Below are 23,064 nucleotides of genomic sequence, written 5' to 3' on the forward strand. Positions count from 1 at the left end.
TCTTGGGTTGATTTTTGTATAAGGTGAGAGATGAGGATCCAGTTTCATTCTTCTATATGTGGCTTGCCAATTATTTGTTGAATAGGGTGTCCTTTTCCCACTTCATGTTTTTGTTTGCTTTGTCAAAGATCCACTGGCTGTAAGTATTTGGCTTTATTTCTGGGTTCCCTATTCTGTTCCATTGGTCTTTGTGCCTATTTATACCAGTACCGTGCTGTTTTGGTGACTATGACCTTATAGTATAGTTTGAAATCAGGTAGTGTGATGCCTCCAGATTTGTTCTTTTTGCTTAGTCTTGCTTTGGCTATGTGGGCTCTTTTTTGGTTCCATGTGAATTTTAGAATTGTTTTTTCTAATTCTGTGAAGAATGGTGGTGGTATTTTGATGTGAATTACATTGAATTTGTAGATTGCTTTTGGCAGTATGGTTATTTTCACAATATTGATTCTACCCATCCATGAGCATGGAATGTGTTTCTGTTTGTTTGGGTCATCTATGATATCTTTCAGCAGTATTTTGTAGTTTTCCTTGTAGAGGTCTGTTGCCTCCTTGGTTAGGTATATTCCTAAGTATTTTACTTTATTTTTGTTTCAAGCTATTGTGAAAGGGATTGAGTTCTTGAGTTGATTCTTAGCTTGATCACTGTTGGTGTATAGCAGAACTACTGATTTGTGTCCATTAATTTTGTATCCTGAAACCTTTGCTGAATTCATTTACCAGTTCTAGGAGCTTTCTGGATGAGTCTTTAGGGTTTTCTAGGTATATGATCATATCATCAGCAAACAGTGACAGTTTGTCTTCCTCTTTACCAATTTGGATGCCCTTTATTTCTTTCTCTTGTCAGATTGCTCTGGCTAGGACTTTCACTACTATGTTGAATAGAAGTGGTGACAGTGGTCATTCTTGTCTTGTTCAGGTTCTCAGGGGTAATGCTTTCAACTTTTCCCCATTCAATATAATGTTAGCTGTGGGTGTGTCATAGATGGCTTTTATTACCTTAAGGAATGTCCCTTCTATGCTGATTTTGTTGAGGGTTTCAATCATACAGCGATGCTAGATTTTGTCAAATACTTTTTCTGCATCTATTGAGATGATCATGGAATTTTTGGTTTTAATTCTGTCTCTGTGGTGTATCACATTTATTGATTTACATATGTTAAATCATCCCTGCATACTTGGTATGAAATCCACTTGATTGTGGTGGATTATCTTTTTGATATGCTGTGATATTTGGTTTGCTCTTATTTTGTTGAGGATTTTTACATCTATGTTCATCAGGGATGTTGGTCTGTTTTTGTTGTTGTTGTTGTTGTTGTTGTTATGTCCTTCCCTGGTTTTGGTATTAGTGTGATACTGGCTTCATAGAATGATTTAGGGAGGATTCTCTCTTTCTCTGTCTTTGGAATAGTGTCAATAGGATTGGTACCAATTCTTCTTAGATTCTATATCTTTCTGGTTTAATCTAGGAGGGCTGTATATTTCCAGGAATTTATCCATCTCCTCTAGGTTTTCTAGTTTATGTGCATAAAGGTGTTCATAGTAACCTTGAATGATCTTGTATATTTCTGTGGTATCTGTTGTAATATCCTCCGTTTTGTTTCTAATTGAGCTTATTTGGATCTTCTCTCTTCTTTTCTTGTTTAATCTTGCTAATGGTCTATGAATTTTATTTATCTTTTCAAAGAACCAGCTTTTTGTTTTATCTTTTGTATTGTGTTTTCTGTTTGTTTTAGTTTAGTTTAGTTCTGCTCTGTTCTTCATTATTTCTTTACTTCTGCTGGGTTTGGGTTTGGATTATTCTTGTTTCTCCGGTTCCATGAGGTATGACCTTAGATTGTCTGTTTGTGCTCTTTCAGACTTTTGATGTAGGCATTTAATGCTATGAACTTTCCTCTTAGCACTGCTTTTGCTCTATCCCAGAAGTTTTCATAGATTATGTCACTATTATCGTTCAGTCAAAGAATTTTTTCATTTCCATCTTAATTTCATTTTTGACCCCACAGTCATTCAGGAGCAGTTTATTTAATTTCCATGTATTTGAATGATTTTGAGGGTTCCTTCTGGAGTTGGTTTCCAATTTTATTGCACTGTGTTCTGAGAGAGTACTTGATATAATTTTGATTTTCTTAAATTTACTGAGACTTGTTTTCTGGCCTATCATGTGGTCTGTCTTAGAGAATGTTCCATGTGCTGATGAACATAATGCATATTCTGTAGTTGTTGGGTAGAATGTTCTGTAAATATCTGTTAAGTCCATTTGTTGTAAGGTATAGTTTAAGTCCATCGTTTCTTTGTTGACTTTCTGTCTTGATGATCTGTGTAGTGCTGTCAGTGAAGTATTAAAGTCCCCCACTCTTATTGTGTTTTCATCTATCTAATTTCTTAGATGTAGTTGCCATTGTTTTATAAATTTGGGAGCTTCAGTGTTAGGTACATATATATTTAGAATTGTGATATTTTCCTGTTGGACTAGTCCTTTTGTCAGTATATAATGCCTATCTTTGTCTTTTTAAAATGCTGTTGCTGTAAAGTTTGTTTTGTCTGATATAAGAATAGTTACTCCTGCTTGCTTTTGATGTCCATTTGCATTGAATATTTCTTCCACTCCTTTGTTTTAAGTTTATGTGAGTCGTTATGTGTTAGGTGAGTCTCCTGAAGACAGAAGAAACTTGGTTGGTGAATTCTTATTCATTCTACCATTCTGTATCTTTTAAGTGGAGCATTTAGGCCATTTACATTCAATGTTAGTATCGAGATGTGAGGTACTATTCCATTCATCATGCTATTTGTTGCCTGAATACCTTGGGTTTTTTTTTTTTTTTCCATTGTGTTATTGTTACATGTAATAGGTCCTGTGAGATTTATGCTTCAAGGAGTTCTATTTTGGTGTATTTCAAGATTTAAAGCTCCTTGTAGCAGTTCTTATAGTGCTGGCTTGGTAGTGGGGAATTATCTCAGCATTTGTTTATCTGGAAAGAGTGTATCTTTCTTTCATTTATGAAGCTTAGTATTACTGGATGCAAAATTCTTGGCTGATAATTTTTTTTGTTTAAGGAGGCTAAAAATAGTACCCCAGTGCCTTCTAGCTTGTAGGGTTTCTGCTGAGAAATCTGCTGTTAATCTGATGGGTTTTCCTTTATAGGTTACCTGATGCTTTTGCCTCACAGCTCTTAAAATTGTTTCCTTTGTCTTGACTTTGGATAACCTGATGACTGTGTGCCGAAGGTGATCTTTTTGTGATGAATTTCTCATGTGTTCTTTGAGATTCTTGTATTTGAGTGTCTAGATCTCTAGCAAAGCCAGGAAGTTTTCGTTGATTTTTCCCTCAGATATGTTTTCCAAATGGTTAGATTTCTCTTCTTCCCTGGAAACAGCAATTATTCTTAGGTTTGGACATTTAACACAGTCCCAAACTTAGAGGCTTTGTTCATATTGAGCAGATCATGAGGTCAGGAGATCGAGACCATCCTGGCTAACATGGTGGAAGCCTGTCTCTATTAAAAATTTAAAAAAAATTAGCCGGGTGTGGTGGCAGGCACCTATAATCCCAGTTCCTCAGGAGGCTGAGGCAGGAGAAGGGCCTGAACCTGGGAGGCAGACCTTGCAGTGAGCAGAGATCATGCCACTGCACTCCAGCCTGGGCGACAGAGTGAGACTCTGTCTCAAAAAAAAAAAAAAAAGTTATATTTCTTTGTCTTTGATGGGTTGGGCTAATTTGAAAGCCTTGTCTTAAGCTCTGAAGTTCTTTCTTCAGCTTGTTCGATTCTATTGCTGAGATTTTCCAGTGCATTTTGCATTTCTCTAAGTTTGTACTTGATTTCCAGAACTTATGATTGTTTTTCATTTATGCTATCTATTTCACTGAAGAAGGTTTCTTTCATATCCTGTATTATGTTTTTTCATTTTGTTAGTTGGACTTCACCTTTCTCTGGTGCCTCCTTGATTAACTTAATAATTGACCTGGATTCTTTTTCTGGCAATCAGAGATTTCTTCTTGGTTTGGATCCATTGCTGGTGAGGTAATACGATCTTTTGGGGGTGTTAAATAACCTTGTTTTATCCTGTTATCAGAACTGTTTTTCTGGTTCCTTCTCATTTGGGTAGACTACATCAGAGGGAAGATCTGGGATTCAAGGGCTGCTGTTCAGATTCTTTTCTCCAATGGGGTGCTCCCTTGATGTGGCTTCCCTTAGGTATGTGGCTTCCTGGGAACCAAATCGTAGTGATTGTTTTTGCTCTTCTGGGTCCAGCCACCCAGTGGAGCTACAGGCTCTGAGCTGGTGCTGGGGGGTGTCTGCAGAGTCCTGTGATGTGACTTTTGTCTTCAAGTCTTACAGATGTGGATACCAGCACCTGCTCCGGTGGAGGGGGCGGGGGAATGAAATGGGCTTTGTGAGGGTCCTTGGTTGTTTTTGTTTAGTGTGATGGTTGGTCTCCACCCAGGAGGTGGTGCTTTCAAGAGTGCATCAGCTGTAGTCCCATAGGGAGGAAGCAAACTTGCCCAAGGGTCGCCTAGCTAAATATTCAAGTTTCTCAGGCAGTGGGCAGGGCCATAGAGCTCCCAAGATAGTATGACCTTTGTTTCAGCTACAGGGTGGGTAGAGAAAGACCACCAGGTAAGGGGCAGGGATAAGCATATCTGAGCTCAGACTCTCCCTGGGTGGGGCTGGCTGCAGCTTCTGTGGGGGATGGGAGTGTGGTTTCTAGGCCAATGGAATTGTGTTCCCAGGGGGATTGTGGCTGCCTCTGCTGAGTCACACAGGTCACTAGGGAAGTGGGGGAAAGCTGGCAGTGACAGACCTCACCCCACTCCCACACAGCCTGCTATCCTAAAGGTTGGTCTCACTCCCACTGTGCCCCACCAACAGCACCGAGTCTATTTCCAGGCAGCCAATAACCCCCTGAGAATTTTCCCTGGAACTTTCCTTGGACCACGAGCATCCCCATTGAGAAAGTGCAGACTCACAGTTTTTCGACATTTCAGGGAGTCCGCAGCAGTGATCCAGTTTCTTCCAAGGGTCTGTGGATTCTCTTGGCTTTCCTAGTATGTTCCTGCCATAGTTCTTGGGGCAAAAGTTCATGACGTGAGTCTCTACATGCTGCTCTGTCCATCCGAGTGGGAGCCGCAAGTTAGTCCTGCTTCCTATCTGCCATCTTAATCCTCTCCGCTGTTTAAAAGAGCACGTGTAAACTGTGCCGAGAATAGGAAACTTGCGACAAGATTTATAAAGAAAATAAAGAGACAATTCAAGAATATACAGTTAGTGAAAAATGTGATAGAATCATAAAGTTAGAAGGAACAGAAGATGATCTGTAGAAATTTTTGCTGAGAAATTTGAAAATCAAGATAAATGATTGGTTTTCTTGGTGACTATAAATGATATAACTTGATTCAACAAAACTTAGAAAAATTTAATGGAGCAGTAATCATAGAAAAATAAAAAATTTTCATAGATGTCTCTTTATAAGAGGAACTGGCTCAGATTTTTTTTTTTTTTCTAGACAGAGTCTCACTCTATTGCCCAGGCTGGAGTGCAGTGGCATGATCTCGGCTCACTGCAAGCTCTGCCTCTTGGGGGGTTCCCACCATTCTTCTGCCTCAGCCTCTCGAGTAGCTGGGACTACAAGCACCTGCCACCACGCCCGACTAATTTTTTTTTTTGTATTTCTAGTAGAGACGGGGTTTCACCATGTTAGCCAGGATGTTCTCGATCTCCTGACCTTGTGATCTGCCTGTCTCAGCCTCCCAAAGTGCTGCGATTACAGGTGTGAGCCACCGTGCCCGGCCAGAACTGGTTCAGATATTTTATAGATAAATTCTATACAACCTTTTAGGAAATGATCATTTTATGTTATGTCAGACTAATAAGCATCACTCTCATTTAATGACTGAATCCAGAATTTGATAAATATCACAGAAAAGGGCTGACCTTATTTAAGAATATATAAATTTCCTACCCAAAATGTTAGCCAATTGAATCTAGTTAGATGTTAAGTATGAGCATAAGCTTTGCCTCATAAGTGCAATATTATTTTAATAATAGTATCTCTGTGTAATAATGCATAAGAAAAGGATATTTTTTAAAAAACCCTCATGACTATATCAGTAGATATCATAGGACCTTTCAGTGATATGGCAGCCACCTGTGATAGAATTCTGAATGAAAGGGAAATGGCAGGAAACTTCCTCGAAACGGGTCAAGATATCATCAGAAACTCAACAACAAGCAAAGGAGTAAGTGGGAAAATGCTAAACTATGGAGCAAAACGGCAATGCCACAGTTATTACTGTTATTCCATTTCTTCTGAAGTCTTTATAATCTTGGGAAAATATATGAGAAAAGATATTAGGAATCAAGAGAGTTATTTTCATTGGAAAATGATAGAGACTATACAAAACCCATAAGACAATCAGTAACATTGAGCATGGAGAACAAATACGAGATCAATGAATGAAAATTATTAACTGTACTGTGCATGACAAGGTAGCAGAAAAGTAGGCCCATCCTCAGAAAGAATAAACCTCACAAAATATCTTGGAATGAAACAGAAATGTGTAAGATTTATAGGGAAAAACAATGAAACACTTGGGAGGTACGTAAAACATCAAGTATTTGGTGTGGAGCGGTGCTTATGTGGCCAACTTGGCGTGGAAATGTGGCACTTCATGGAAGCAGGGGGTGTGGATTATATCATTTCCATGGAAACTCTTTCCTGTTTGGATTGGTCATGAAGGCAGGAAGAGGGGAGTGGATGTTCCCTCCATCCACTCCCCTATTGGTAATGAAGTTAACCTGTAAGAACAAATTCACAAGATTGTTCAGTAAGATGTGTTAGAGAAAAATCTGAACCGTGAGAGTTCCTGTCTACTAAGAGAAACACACTAGTGCTGTAGGAGATAAATCAGTCTGTAGAACACACTTTCTTTTTTTTTAATTTATAGTATTCTGGGTTTTTTTTCCATTATTATTATTTTTTTATTATTATACTTTAAGTTCTAGGGTACATGTGCATAACGTGCAGGTTTGTTACATATGTATACTTGTGCCATGTTGCTGTGCTGCACTCATCAACTCGTCAGCACCCATCAACTCGTCATTTACATCAGGTGTAACTCCCAATGCAATCCCTCCCCCCTCTCCCCTCCCCATAATAGGCCCTGGTGTGTGATGTTCCCCTTCCCGAGTCCAAGTGATCTCATTGTTCATTTCCCACCTATGAGTGAGAACATGCGGAGAACACACTCTTTTTTGTGGGTAGCATTTTCAAGTTAGGAAAATTTACTTCAGTAAATTTGTTGGGATAATTGGTTATCCATTGGAGAAAAAATTCATTTCCACCTCATAACTCAACAAAGTTTTAAGCATGTTAAATATGTAATCATTAAAGTTAGTTACAGAAAGTCTAACAGAAAATTTAGTACAATATGTTTTTAAAATTGTAGAATTGGGAAGATCTTTTAAATCACAGAAATGGTGAAGGAAGGAACTGATAGATTTGGACACATGCATATGAAACCCTTCTGAACTGTTGGAAGATATCATTAGTGGGGCTAACAGGTGAATGACAAACTGAAAAACATTTGCAATGTATAGAATAGATAAGCATCTGGCATATGTAACGAGTTCCTACAAAGTAATGAAAAATTTATCCCCCAAAAGAAAAAAATAAGGAACAGTTTACACGGAAATGTGTTTGCTCAATAACCACATTAAAAGGTTCCTAGACTCTAGGAAAACAGTGAGAAACTATTTTTTTCTACCAGAGGCAAAAGCAAGAAGATTGTTGATATGTGGCAATGTAAATGGAAACCAATGTTTTGGTAGCATTTTGGGGTAATGTGCATATCCTGTGACTCAGTAATTCTGTCTAGAAACCTATTCTGCACAAAGTCACATAATGAGAAGCATTAAAAAATGTATGCATAATTCTTAGGAAATGGGAAAATTGGAAATAACCTAACTACCCAAGAGTCAGGGATTTGTGGGGCTAAAATAATTGTGACTCTTTCATGCCGGGAAAGATTTAGTTCTGTCTGTACCGATATGGAGAAATGTTGATATATTAATAGGAAGTGGATAAGGTTCCTTGAAGAGCAGAATGTGAATTCTAGAAGGGTGGAGAGTTTAACAGTAAGGGATTTGTGGGGCTAAAATAATTGTGATTCCTTAATGCCGGGAAAGATTTAGTTCTGTTTGTACTGATATGGAGAAATGTTGATATATTAATAGGAAGTGGATAAGGCTCCTTGAAGAGCAGAATGTGAATTCTAGAAAGGTGGAGAGTTTAACAGTGAGTGCCTGGAAATGAATATGCAATTTAGACTGACAATCACATAAAGCGTATGTTAACTGGTTACAAGAAAGCAATGGTTGATTTTCAGTTTGTATATTATTTTATAATGAATATTTCCCAAATGTGCTTGCTACAATAAAAGTCAGCTAATTTTCTTACCTTATTAGGATTTTACATTTGAAAGTAATTACATGGCATTAACTAACTGATCATCAAACAGATGTTTGGTCAGAGATTTTGGTGACAATAAATTTTCAGCAGATAGCAGGCAATGTTCAGCAGCCCTGACCTTCAGGAAAGTTACTATAACATGATCATGGTTTTTAAGGCTATATAAAGTGTATGTAGGAGAGTGTTTTGCAATCACCAGCTCAGTGAGAAGAGTGGCGTATCTTTCCAATATAACTTTATAAACCTAATAAGTCTCCTTAAAAAAAACACAAGTGTTCGTTCTTCCTCCGATTCATTTCTGGCGGGGAATAATAATTTCATGCATTAGTATGCCATGGAAAAAATGAGCACGGAATTTTGTAATTTATCAAAAATCATATATTAGCACCTTCTTTTTAAAAACATGCTACACTGAATTTCATCTGGGTACATAGCATTTTTGTCTCCTGGAAAGAAAATGATCAATTATTAATATTCTCTGGTACTGCTTGTTTCTTGGAATCTGTTTGGTTCTTTGCAGAACTGGACTAAGCTCACAGATACCGTTTTTATCATCAAATTATATAAGAAATCATCATAACTCCTGATTTAAAGTATGGTTTCATTATTTTTCTTTGGTTCAATATTTCAAAATGGTAAACGTATGTTATTATCATTTCAAATCCTGCTTTAGAATGGAAATAGTAGTTTCCACGACCATACATCCTGGATCCACTCACGCGGTGCGCCATTCCACGGTCTGATGTACGAACACTTGGTGGTGATTTTTATATACAGTTTCTATGCCGGCTTCTTCTTGCCATATTGCTCTTTTCAGCTGATTAATTATTGCTTAGTCTCACTTTTTAATGTACTTTCCATGTTTTTTTTGTTTTGTTTTGTTTTTTGTTTTCCATGGGGGAGGTTATTTTCCCTTTTTATCACATTTTCCCCATCTCTATCCATTCTTCACCTAGGCTTTCTCGCCATCCGAGGCTTGGCCCTAGCCCTGTGCGGCTTCCCTCGCGGCTGCGGACCCTCTGCCTGCGCCCAGCCCAGCCACAATGGGGACTGCTCAGGTACAGTGTGATCTTGCTCTTGCTTCCTTTGTGTGTCCGTCCTGCGGTCCTTCCCAGCATTTGCTTCCTGCCTGCTGTGATGGGCGCTTCACCTGGGGAGGAGGCACAGGGATGACAGGGGCCTGGCCAGACTTGGAAAGAGCCAGGCAGCCGGGCGTGGTAAGGCCGAGGGGTGAGTGTTCCTGGAGTAGAAGCAGGAGAGGCTGCGGACACTGCCCACAGCTTCAGCTGGATGTTTCTCTGTTCAAACAGAGCTGTGTTTACAAACTTCTCATGTGCACAGTGTTTGTCGCTCTGTTATCATTGGCAGTGGTGACAGAATGTTGAGAAATTCGGGAGGCCTGATGGAGGATAGGAGCTGGGCCGTGTCACTGCCTGTGCTCCGAATGAATCCGTGCATTCACCGAGTGTACGTGTGACTGCAGATTGTCCCCAGATACTGCCAGAATGGAGTTTTTCAAACAGCAGTCTGAACTATTTTCCAGTGGCTTTCCAAGAGCTTTCCTGTGGAAGCTGGTGGTATGTGGGGAAACAGGAGTGCACGGCCACAGGCCTGGGCATGGTGAGACGGGACACAGCCTTCAGACAACAGCGTCCTGGGGCTGTGGATACTACAGTGACCGCTGCCGGGTGCTGCAGGGACTGTCCAGGGAGCCGTGCCCACCTCCTGCAGTCCCCAGACCCACAAGAGCATATTCGAGAGGAGGGTTTTGTCAGTTTACCTGCTGCAGTGCCAGTGGGTGAAGCACACAGTCATGGAGACGGCATTTCACGTGATTTGTTGAAGGGAAGAGAGGATTATATATAATACAATCTTATTTCTTATTCCAGAAATATTTCGCACTGATGGAAATGTCTAAATTTCAGGGGGGCCATGTTGCTGCCGCTGCCCTGTCATCTCCTTCTCTTTCTTTCCTTCTTTTACGTCTCACTTGGTGGCAGCTTCACACGTTCTGGCTCAGGGTTCCGATACTTTCTGTACCTACTTGGTGGCCTCAGAAGATGGTGTTGACTTCAGGCTGCCAGACCAAATTGCCACCCCAGGAACAGGCAGCTCTTGTTCTGGGATTTTGGGAGCTCTGTGTACAGCTTCTGAGGAGTTGTAACGCGAGCTTGAATTCATTATTGTTTTTTGATATCTGCTTTCCCCTCTGATCAGAAAAGACAGTCCACAGTATGCTCGTCAACTCTCCACTGAAACTCCCTGTAACCAGCTAGGGGCAATTGCTTATTTGTCCTGTGAGTTAGTTACGGTGCTTGATGGCCAAGAAAAGACTCACTCTGGTGGGTTTAAGCAGAAGATAACTTGTTAAAAAGGAAATCAGGCATCCCATAGACCCTGGACCTCCGTTAGCTCCAGCAGTGTGGGGCTCAACAGGAGACCCCGGAGAGCTCTGCACAGACCCCTTCCTGGCGTCGCACCCCAGCAGGGATGTGTGGGTATCAGGATACAGCTATGGCGCCTGCCTCCAGCTGCCAGAGATGTCGATCAAAATGTTTTTGTTGATGTTTGTTTTCGTTTTGTCTTGCACTTTAGAAAGGGGTCATTTGCAGCACGGGGAGCTGTCAGAAGTGCAGGGAGGCCATTTGGGAGCCTGGGGCAGCCAGGACCGGGGAGGCCCGGAGTCTGCGGCCTGGGTCCATCCACCCAGGCTGTCCTCTTGTTCTCTTGTGTGATGTCAACGGCAGCTCCCGTGAGACACAGCTATCCCTTATAAGATGGGCTCCCACTTAGTCTTATCCCAGAGGGGAAGTGCAGTTGCATTTGTCATGTCCCCTAACTCCTAAAGGATCCTGGGACAACATTGCTTCTTCTTTCCTTTCTTCTTACTCCTCCTCTTCCTTTTTCCTTCTTCCTTCTTTCTTCTTTTCTCCCGCTGTCACTCAGGCTGGAATGCAGTGGTACCATCATGGCTCACTGCAGCCTCAACCTCCTGGGCTCAGGTGATCCTCTCACCTCTGCCTCCTGAGTAGCTGGGCCTACAAGTACTTGCCACCATGCCTGGCTAATTTTTGTAGTTTTTGTAGAGAAGGGGTTTTGCCACGTTGCCCAGGCTGGTCTTGAACTCCTGGGCTCAAATGATGTCTTCGGCCTCCCACAGTGCTGGGATTGCAGGCGTGAGCCCACCATGCCCGGGCGCATTCCTTCTTCTTTCTCTGGGTCAGCACAGCCCCTCTCGATTTAGATGCTGCCAGGGTTCCCTGCAGGAAATGAGGGAGCGCGCTGGCTTAGTTTTGATGTATAAGTATCTACATGACACAGCAGTGTTACAGGCAGCCTTTATGGTTTGAGGACCCGGTGTTCATGACTCCTGTCCCCACCCCCACCTGTGTTCCCCTTGTCCTGGTCCCAGTCCTGGCTCCAGGAGCTTTCCCTCTGGTGAAGACGACTGCTGACCTCCTGGTGGTTCCTTCTGTGTGGGGTCACTGGGGTCACTGCCATCCTCTGCAAGCCTTGGTAAGTGTGGTAGTACCAGCGATTCAGAGGACCCCGGGTCTGGACACGCTGCCCTCATCAGCAGCAGCAGAGGCTCTCCTGCACCCCAGGGACGTGGTCACACCCACTTCCTTTCTGCCCCCTGGTCTGGTGGCACAGGCAGCTCAGCCTCCAGCTGCAATTCATGGAGCATCCCGCATGTCCCCTGGCACCTCACTCCCTGAGGGGACATGGGAGCCGCAGGGCATCAGGGGACAGGAGACAGAGGTTTTGAGAGGAGCCGCCCACCTCCGTGGCAGTCTCTGGAGCGACGTCTTCTGGCTGCGGGACAAGCAGCACCCTGTGTTGGCTCCAGGTGCGAGTGAGATACCCACCACATCCTGCAGGAGCCGGCTTGAGAAACCCCCAGAACTCACTGTGGACCCGGCCAGAGGAGGGTTCTTCCTCTGCCCTCACTGTCCCCAAAATGACCCCACAGAACCGTCTGCAGGGTCTCTGCTACTGTATGGCTGTCAGGACAGATACGTGCCCTCGATGCCTGAGACCCACGTGCCTGTGGTTCAGCCACACAGCTGCTGAATCAGGTTGTTCTGTTAGATTCTACCTTGGGAGGGTGGAGCTTCTGTGGGAACCTGCACACCTTTAGGATGAATAGGCACCACGGTTTGGATTTGGGATCAGAGAGTTCTCTGCTGTGGGCTTTCCTGGGCGTGGAGGCTGTTCCACAGCTGCTGGCCTCTGCCCAGAGGCAGCTGCACTTCCCTCCAGCAGTGAGTGCCAGGCAGTCGTCAGCCCCGTCAAGTCCTGTGGGCAAAGCATCCCCACCCACTGAGAAACTTTGTTAGCATGAGGTTCATTGTGTTCCTTTATTATCTCTAACGACATCGTCCCTCTCATTCCAGATGTTGCTAATTTGGGTCTTCTCGCAGTTCTTCCTTTTCAGTCTGAGGTTTATCCATTTTGTTGATTTTATCAATGAACCAGGTTTTGGTCTCATTGATTTTCTTTTTTTTAAATTTTTAATTATTGTAGGTACATATTAGGTGTATTTATTTATGGGGTACTTGGGATATTTTGATACGGGCATGCACTTCAAAATAATCACATCAGGATAAAAACGTATCCATCACCTGAAGCACTTATCTTTACTTTGTGTTATAAACAATCAATTATACCCTTTTAGTTATTTTGGAACATACAAGAAATTACTGTTGACTGTAGTCACCCTGTTGTGGCATCAAATACTAGATTTTATTCATTCTATCTGACTATATTTTTATGCGCATTAACCAGCCCTTCTTACCCTCCACTACCCTGGTAACCATCTTTCTGCTCTATCTCCATGAGTTCAGGGTTTTAATTTTTGCTCCCACAAATAATTGAGAACATGCTGTGTTCATCTTTCTGTGCCCAGTTTATTTCACGTACCACAATGAACTCCAGTTCCATCCATATTACTGCAAATGACAGGATCTCATTCTTTTTTATGGCTGCATAGTACTCCACTGTGTATGTGTACATTTTCTGTATCCATTTGTCTGTGGATGGACACTTAGGTGGATTCCAGATCTTGGCTGTTGTAAACAGAGCTGCAGTAAACATGGGCATGCAGATACCTCTTTGACGTCCAGATTTCCTTCCTTTGGGCTTGGTTTTACTGATTTTCATTGTTATGTTTATATTCCCTGCTTCACTCATGTCTGTCCTGGTCTTTATGATTTCCTTCCTTTCATTCACTTTGGTTTTAATTTGCTCTTCTTTTTCAGGTTTTTTAAAGGTCAAAGCTGAGGTCAGAGATGTGAGACTTTCCCCACAGGCATTTAGTGTTACAGAGTTTCCCTGTGAATTTCCACCTTTTTGGGTGCTGGGTATTTTGTGTTTCTGTGACATTCTTGGAAGTAATTGTTTTGCTGAGCAGAATTAGCTGGGAGCCCTGCCTTCTGCCTGTGGCTGCAGCCTGGTGTCTGGAGGGGCCCGCGACTCCTCTCGCAGCCCTCTCTGCCCGTCTGTGCTTCACTCGGTCAGGCTGACTTGTCTCTCCTGCTGCTTGAGGGACCTCGGTGCTGTGTTTCATCGGTGGCCTGCATGTTCCTGTGTCCCAGCTATGTTGGGGATTTCTTCTTAGACCTCTGTCATTTATGTGGATTTGAGGAAGAAGAGAGAAACTGAGGGGTGTCCTCATTTCCCAGCCTCGCGCCAGTTTTCCTCATGAATGTTTTCGTAGAAACATCCGGGCTTTCCATGCCGTCTCGCTAGAGGAGGCAGAGGAGGCGCTCCCCTCGCTAGAGGAGGCAGAGGAGGCGTTCCTCTCGCTAGAGGAGGTGTTTCACAACTAGGGGAGGGCTTGCCCCACATCTCCGGGGACGTACGCTGTTTCCCCTTGTGGCAGTGGTTCTAAATGGGGGCAGTTTTGTCCCCGGGGACATTTGGCCAGGTGGGGAGACATTTTTGGTCACACGGTTGGAGGACGTTTACTTCCGGCATCCGATGGGTCATGGTGGAAGATGCCACCGAGCAGCCTACAGTGCCTGGACGGCCCCACAGCCAAGAATCATCCAGACCAAAATGCTGAAAAAGGCTTCTTTTATTACCTAACCTATAACACTTAGGTGTCTTCTGGAGTGTGAATAAGAAGGGTAAGGAGATCATATAACCTTGATATAGAACTGTTTGTCTTCAGTGTGAGGATTTTTCATGGGTGTTCTTAGGGCATTGAATGGTAGCAGACTTGCATGCAAATTCATTTAAATGGATTATTTTTAAAATACACATTTGGACTTTTGGGAATAACAATAAAATGTCTTTGAGACAACCTACTGAACTTATTCAAATGATTATTTCAATGATATGATAGTTCAGTGTAATTGCATTTATAACCCTTTCTGTGGTAGTTATTGCAGTTGCAATCTTCATGCAGAACTTAGACCAGTATTTACATTTCTGTTGTGTTTAGACAAGCATAAGAATGACTGCATTTTGATATTTTGTCTCATCTGAAATAAGATAAATTATAGCATGAATTCTTAGCATTAGTTCTGGGTCAACCCACAATAATTCTGAATGAAGAAATCTAATTTATTTTGCAAAAGAAAATTCTCTTTCCTCCAGGTAACTGAATAGATCTATGTTGCTCAGAGACAAAGACTATGTGGAAAAGAAACTAAGGATGACACATTTATTATCTTAAGTGTCTATATGTAATCATGTACCAAAAAGCAGCTCTGTATTAAAATATATTATTTTTTAATTTCTACCAGGTAATGAATCATTGGCTTTTAGTTAGGGTTTGGAATGGCTTCTAATTTTTTAAAGTGTGTTTAGCTTTGACAAACCTAATTTTTTTTTTATTAAACCCACGAGTCCAATTTGGTTTCATTGTTTATGAGGCGAAACCAGGAGAAATCCATAGTGTTTTCTTCCATTTCTCCCTTAACTAGCAAGAACACTGTGAGATAACTGACGTTGCCTGTTAGAGTGGTAAGGAATCCAGTTTCTCATGTTACAAAATAAAGTGGAGGCAGAATGTGTGAAAGTGATCAATATTTGCCTGGCTGTTGGAAACCGAGTTCTAGTTCAGGTTTGTCAGTCTCTTTTTTGACCCTGATGAAGTTTGTTCCACCTGTCCCATTTCATCACCCGTGAAGGTGACAAGCTTTGACCAAATGCCCCGAGGTCTCTCTGTTTCTCAAGGAAAGAGAACACTTGTCTTATTACAAGGCCTTCTGGGTATGGGATGATGAATACCCATTGTGCTTATTTATAAGTAGAGAATTCTAAGACTTTTACTTCAACAAGTTAGGAAACAAGTTTATTATTTAAAAGTAAGCATACACATTATAAAGGTAAAAGTACTTTCTATCAAATTCAGAGCTTTACTTCTAGAAATTGTGAAAACCATAAATTGTTTTGTTAGTTATTTCTTTTTTCAAACTATATAAGCAATATGTCTTACCATAGAAAAATTAACAAAATGAAGAAAAGATGGAAGGTTCAGAGATGAGTGTTATTGACATTTTGGTTTACTTTCCACATTTTCTATGTTCTTAGTCACATATAGGTTCACAGTTTATATTAATGAAAATAGATATCTTGTGCCTATTATAATAACTACAGTATATTATGGTACTTTCCTTGTCATTCAAATATTCAAAATGTGTTCATAGCTATGAGGTTCCCCATAACATGGGCACACCTCAGTTTATGTACCAGTCTCTCGTTATTGACAACAATGTTCAATTCTCCAGTGATGTAGATAATGCTTGGATAAATTACCTCTATTTGGGCACTTAATTATTTCCTTAGAATAGCTCTTGGGACTTAAAATATTTCAAAAGGTGTGGAGATTTTTAAAGATCTTCATTGTAAAGTTTTAATATAGTTTCTAGGCAAATGTACCTATTTGCCCTCTCACCAATATTGTACATGTCACATTTGCTTTTTATTTAATTTTTAAGTTTTAATTTTTGTGGGTACATAGTAGATGTATATGTTTATGGGGTACATGAGACATTTTGACATAGGCATGCAATGTGTAATAATCACATCGGTGTCAGTAGGGCATCCATCCCCTCAAGCATTTATCCTTTTTGCTTTTTACAAACAATCCAATTATACCATTTTAGATATTTTAAAATGTACAATTACATTATTAAACTATAATCACTACTGTTGTGCTATCAAATATTAGACGTTATTCATTCTTTCCATTTTTTTGGACCCACTAACCATCCCCAGTTCCCCCCAACCCCCATGACCCTTCCCAGCCACTGGAGCCATCATTCTACTCTCTATCTCTGTGAGTTCAATTATTTTAATTTTTAACATTTGCTTTTTAAATTCTTGGTATAGTTCTTGGTATGGCAGATGATACATAATTTGCAACTCTATTTAAGTTACGGGTGCTACTGAGTATGTTTCTTCTTTATTTTCCTTTTTTTTTTTTTTGGTGCATTCCTTGCATGGTCTATTTTCTCATTTCAATATTATTAGGATGTTTATTTTATTCTTTTGAAATCAAAACGAGGTATTAACCTTTTTTCATATATTTACAATTCAAGTATTTTTGTTTCTCAGATTGCCATTTGAGTTATTTTGTTACTTATGTAAGAAGTAAAATAGCTGACTTTGGTGCCTTACTTTAAAAGTCTTTCTTTGCCAACAAACCCTATTTAAACATTCAGCTGTAACTTTTTCTTTTCTTTTTTTTTTGAGATGAAGTCTTGTTCTGTCACCCAGGCTGGAGGGCAGTGACACAATCTCAGCTCACTGCAGCCTCCGCCTCCTGGGTTCAAGCAGTTCTCCTGCCTCAGCCTCCCAAGTAGCTGTGATTACAGGCACGGGCCACCATACCTGGGTAATTTTTTTGTACTTATAGTAGAGACAGGGTTTCACCATGTTGGCCAGGCTGGTCTTGAACTCCTGACCTCAGGTGATCTGCCGGCCTTCACCTCCCAAAGTGCTGGGATTATAGGCGTGAGTCACCATGCTCAGTCCAGCTGTTACTTTTTTCTTTTTTTTTTTTAAATACTTTAAGTTCTAGGGTACATGTGCACAACGTGCAGATTTGTTACATAAGTATATACATGTGCCATGTTGGTTTGCTGTACACATCAACTTGTCATTTACATTAGGTATTTCTCCTAATGCTATCCCAACCCCAGTCCCCCAGCCCCTGACAGGCCCCAGTGTGTGATGTTCCCTGTCCTGTGTCCACATGTTCTCATTGTTCAGTTCCCACCTATGAGTGAGAACATGCAGTGTTTGGTTTTCTGTCCTTGTGATAGTTTGCTCAGAATGATGGTTTCCAGCTTCATCCATGTCCCTGCAAAGGACATGAACTCATCCTTTTTTATGGCTGCATAGTATTCCATGGTGTACATGTGCCACATTTTCTTAATCCAGTCTCTATCATTGATGGACATTTGAGTTGGTTCCAACTCTTTGCTATTGTTAATAGTGCTGCAGTAAACATACATGTGCATATGTCTTTATAGTAGTATGATTTATAATCCTTTGGGTATATACCTAGTAATGAGATCACTGGGTCAAATGGTATTTCTAGTTCTAGATCCTTAGGAATGACCACACTGTCTTCCATAATGGTTGAACTAATTTACATTCCCACCAACGGTATAAAACTGTTCCTATTTCTCCACAGCCTCACCCACATCTGTTGTTTCTAGACTTTTTAATAATCACCATTCTGACTGGCATGAGATGGCATCTCAAAGTGATTTTGATTTGCAGTCCTCTAATGATCAATGATGATGAGCTTTTCTTCATATGTTGGTTGCATAAATGTCTTCTTTTGAGAAGTGTCTGTTCATGTCCTTTGCCCACTTTTTGATGGGGTTGTTTGTTTTTTTCTTGTAAATTTGTTTAAGTTCCTTGTAAATTCTGGATATTACACCTTGTCAGATGGGTAGATTGCAAAAATTTTCTCCCATTCTGTAGGTTGCCTGTTCACTCTGATGGTAGTTTCTTTTGCTGTGCAGAAGCTCTTTAGTTTAATTAGATCCCATTTGTCTATTTTGGCTTTTGTTGCCATTGCTTTTGGTGTTTTAGTCATGAAGTCCTTGCCCATGCCTATGTCCTGAATGGTATTGCCTAGGTTTACTTGTAGGGTTTTTATGGTTTTAGGTCTAATGTTTACATCTTTAATCCATCTTGAATTAATTTTTATATAAGGTGTAAGGAAGGGATCCAGTTTCCAGATGTCACATTTAAATTTTATTGTTTACAGTCATCGCCTGCGTTCTTCTGGATTTATTTAGGTGTATCTGTAAGTCAAGTCTTTGCTTGTCTCTGCCTCTGATTGGTGAATCCACTGTTGTATTTACTGAGAAATGATACTATTAAAAGTTTTCTAATGTCAGATTATCTTTGTATTTTGGGAAAATGTTAATTGTGGTCATAGGATATCCACTTGTCACTTTTCTTTTGCATTGATTTTTTTGATAAACGCTTATGTTAAAGCTTTATTTCCCTTTTCAGAGTGCCTGTGGAGGAAGTGAGGACAACTGTGTTTGTGTAAGAATGTCAGCTGCAGTAGGCAGCACACGCTGAGAGCCTCTGCTGGTCCCTGACAGGAGACTGTGCTCAGCTTTGGGTGGGGGCTGAGCAGTGAAGACACTGTGGGATCAACTAGGAGGAGAGAGATGGCACGGGGTGTATGGACATGGGGTGGGCTCTTCCTCCTGGGAGTCAGTTATTTGTAATGGGATGATGGCTACAGGGCCCCTCGTTCACTCTGGTTTCTCACACAGCACACTGATCTGGATTTCAAGTTTGTGTAGATGAAGGTGTAAACCCAGTAAACACCTCTGACAAGCACCACATCCTCCCATCATCCCTGCGAGCAGCACTGGGGTTGAGACAGGGCTTACCTGTCTTCATGGTGTGTTCACAGTGTTAGTAAAAAATGGCAGACATATGATTAATGCTGATGTCTGAGAGCTCTGTCAGAGTAGTGGTGACATCACCCAGTTATTCCTAAGACTTTGGGAAGGCACACTGGGGGAGTCAGCACTCCAGTACCCATTTCCTGAGAGAATTCAGGCTCTTTGCTGTAACAAATTACCACACACTTCTTAGCTTAACCAATACACATTTATTATCTTAGAGTTCTAGAGGTCGGAAGTCCAACAGGGGTCTTGCTGGGCTAAAATCCAGGCGTCAGCCAGGCCAGCTCCTCTTGAGGTTCTGGGGGGACCTGTTTCTCAGCGTTTCCCAGCTTTGGAGGGTCCTATGCTTGCCTTGGCTTGTGGCCCCACCTCCGTGTGCAAAGCCAGCAGCAGAGGGTGGGGTGGGGGCGTCTCTGATGCTGCACCTGTGGCTCAAGGTTCTCTGGCTTAAGGACTCTTGTGATTAGAGTGGGCCATGGCTAGTCCAGGATCACCCGTCTCATCTCAGGACCCTCGGCTTCTCCCCTCTGCAAAGTCCCTCTGCCATGTGAGGTCACCAATTCTCAGCTTCTGAAGATCACAGTGTAGACTTCTTTGGGAGTCATTATCCTGCTGCCAGAGGACTTGTTTTTTATTTAAATGTATGCATACCTTTCATCTTTAGAGATTTTATTTTTACCATGGATTTAGACAAAATTTCTGTATTTCCTGGGAAAATAGTTGCAAAGGAAGTTTTTCATCTTTTAATCTCAGAACATGACAGGTTGGATTAGCCTCTTTGCCATTTTCCAAGTGGTAAAAAAGAAAAATTATTTATGGAGCTGGTGGCTCCTCAGTGGGATGAGAATTCGTGCCTTTTCATTGGTGCAGTGGGCTCGCCCTTGTGTGGGACACGCAGAGGCCTGGAGACGTTGCCCGATTCAATCAGTAACCAAGGAGTGGGATTCATTAGGGGAAACGGAAACCAGGCTGAATCACGTTCCCAGGCAACTCAGCGTTGCCTAGTACACCGAGCTTGTCTCAGGATGCAATCCTAGTCAGTCATTTTGTGTCTCCACTCGTGGAAGAAGCGGAGGACTAGACCACGGGCTGACCAGTCCTAGTATAGCAGCGCTGGCTTTTGTGACCCCACACGCCCCCTGCCCCTCACTTGGGGCAGAGCTGGTCCTGCGTGCCAGCATGTGGCTGTTTTAATTTGTGGGCTTTAACATGCAAAATTTGAGCCAGGCATAAAGACAAGCTGAGAAGTTTAAGCCATTATAGTTCCATGAAGTTGGTAATAGGTTCTGAGCAAATGCAGGCCGACACATGTGCCTGCCTTCCTCAGTGCCATGAGCACATCATTCAGGACATTTTTGGTGAACAGAATTAATGCTATTCAGCTTAAACGTTAAGTGCAAATCTCACTGCTGTGTTCCACCTACCTGCACTTTAACCTGTGATTGTTTTTAAGAGTGGTTAGATCTTTCTACCTTTAAAACACCCTGTCTTCCTTGACCAAATCAGTGCAAAAAAAGGAAACCTTCTGGGAAATGCAGCCCTGGACCACCTCCTTGTTGCTAGGGAGGAGGGGGCTGAGTGGGTGCTATGCCCTATTGGGTACTACACTCAGTACCTGACAGGATCCTATTGGGTACTATGCTTAGTACCTGGACGTCAGGATCATTCGTACCCCAAATCTCAGCCTCATGCAGTATATCCATGTAACAAACCTGCACATGTAACTGTTAACCTACAATAAAGATTGAAATAGTTTAAAAACAAAAAAATGCTTTCTAGAATGAGACTTAACCCAAGCAAGGCTGTCACATTGTGTCACATGTATGTGTGCCTGGCTCTGTGTGTACATGTATGTTGGGGTGCACAGGTGCATGCAGGTTACTGCTCACATGTGTGCACATGTTCGTGTGCATGTATGTTAGTGTGCACATGTCTTAATATGCATGGGTGTTTGTGGAGGGGGGCTGCTGTCATCTGGATGGAGTTAATGCTCCTCCTCTGGTACCATGCACTGAACTGAATTCACCAAACTGACTAGTAAGGAATAAAACTTTAGTTGAACTATTGCCTACCATTTAAAACATTTACTTTTAAATATTTAAGTTTCTCTTTATATACTTAAAATATTATCCACTTCTATTCAAATATTATTTGCTTCCAAAATCTAGTAAGCCAACATTTGGGGTTGAAGTGGCTTTCTTCAGAGACATTGGGAGAAGGGAGGTAAAAAATCAAAACATGAGGACATCGCTCCCAGGCCAGGCCCTATTTTAGATTCTGCACGGTGCTTCACACCGCCCCCTAGAATGCTCCCCACCCCACCCCTCTCTCCATCTCCCTCTCCCATCTTGACGTTTCAGGTTTTTGGTGGTGGTATTGTAGTCCGTGGTCCCCCGTGCTCCTGGGTCCCCTGTGCTCCTGTGTCCGGGGGTTCGTTTGTGGCTGGCCCTGCTGACAGGGCGTCTCTCTGCCGTGTGGGTTTTGAGGCACTCTTAAAACGAGTTCTCTTCCTGAACTTCAGGTTTGCTACCTGTGAACTTGGAATTTTGCTATTCTCTGTGCTAGGCTGTGTCACCAAATTTCTGAAATACTTAAGAGTTATTAAAGAGTATTTATGGCTATTAATTTACAGTTAATTCAGGCTTTCCCTTCTCTGGAGTTCATGCTTTCTCCCCGTACCAGCCAGTCTGTGGCGCGTTCTTTCGTGTGGGTCCAGGCTCACCGTGGCCCTCTCAGAACTGCTTTCCTGTTACGCTGTCAGAACTGCAATGTTTGTGTATCCATCGCTTCATGTGTCAAACGCAGACGTTTTCTCACAGGTTTGGTCATTTTTGGGTCTGAGACACGTTCCTTCCTTGGAAGACTTTTTGTCCGTGAGGGTGAATGGATCCGCAATTACTCAGAATAAACGCCGAGATGTAAAGGACACCGGCAGCCATGGAGCACAGCGGCGGCACAACAGCTGGGTTGTTCGTGAACGCTTTTTCTCTGGTCTTAAATGTAAACACCGAATCCTACAGATACCGGGAAAAGCCGGAGAATGCAGCTGCGGGCTGGGGACTCGGCCAAAAGCCCCGGCCGCCTCCTGCTTGCAGTACCCGGCAAGGCTCAGGCGGGAGGTGACTGTGCCCGTCCACGTTCTTCCCTGTGGAGTAGACGCTGTGCGGCCATCGGGTGAGATGTCGGCTTGGTCCTGGGCCCTGCCTTGCGGGTGTCCGTGGGATAGCAGGTCTCAGGGCCCTGGGCCCTTGTCCTGGAAGAGGCACTGGACGGGGCGATGCTCTGCAGGTCCTGCAGGTGCCCTGGCAGGGATGGGGCCCGGGGGCTCCTGTGTGCCAGGTTCCTGAGATCTTGGCAAGCGTTCCAGGCCTGGCAGGTGCGGGGGCACAGAAGGCTGAGGCTTTGCCAGGGTGACCCTCTCAGGCCAGCGTGTCTCGTGGGAATAAAGCCGAGCTGGGGAACAGGCCCTGTGGGCAGGGGGTGGGGGTGGGGTGCTCCTACTTCCGTTTCCGGGCCTGCGGCGCTGCCCTTTGACCCTGGAAGGGCTTTGGAGAGAGAGGGCCATGTTGGGGCCAGGGCCGCGTTGCTAAGGAGACGAGGGCGTTTCATGCGAGCACCGCGTTAACGAGCTGCCTATTTAAAGATGGCAGCAAACGGAGATCTTTTGTTTTTCTGGTCACTTTACCGAAGGAGAATACCA

At 42.6% G+C, this 23,064-nt stretch overlaps 1 protein-coding gene across 5 annotated transcripts in view; it reads left to right on the forward strand.

The window, feature by feature from the left end:
- The window catches only part of DLGAP2 (DLG associated protein 2), a 919,850-nt gene that overhangs the window by 99,478 nt on the left and 797,308 nt on the right, over nucleotides 1-23,064 (forward strand). For 2 of the 5 annotated variants that reach the window (XM_045398975.3, XM_045398980.3), the window contains exon 2: nucleotides 9,423-9,524. The exons of 2 other annotated variants lie outside the window; for them this stretch is intronic. Coding sequence is in view for 1 of the 3 variants with exons in the window: in XM_045398980.3 (XP_045254915.1) it covers nucleotides 9,510-9,524 (15 nt within the window). In the remaining 2 variants the exon portion in view is untranslated. Of the gene's footprint in view, nucleotides 1-9,422; nucleotides 9,525-23,064 lie in introns of those variants that run through there. One more of the 5 variants, XM_074000181.1, reaches the window with a different exon arrangement.

The sequence above is a fragment of the Macaca fascicularis genome, chromosome 8 (genome assembly GCF_037993035.2).
Source record: "Macaca fascicularis isolate 582-1 chromosome 8, T2T-MFA8v1.1".
Lineage (NCBI taxonomy): Eukaryota > Metazoa > Chordata > Mammalia > Primates > Cercopithecidae > Macaca > Macaca fascicularis.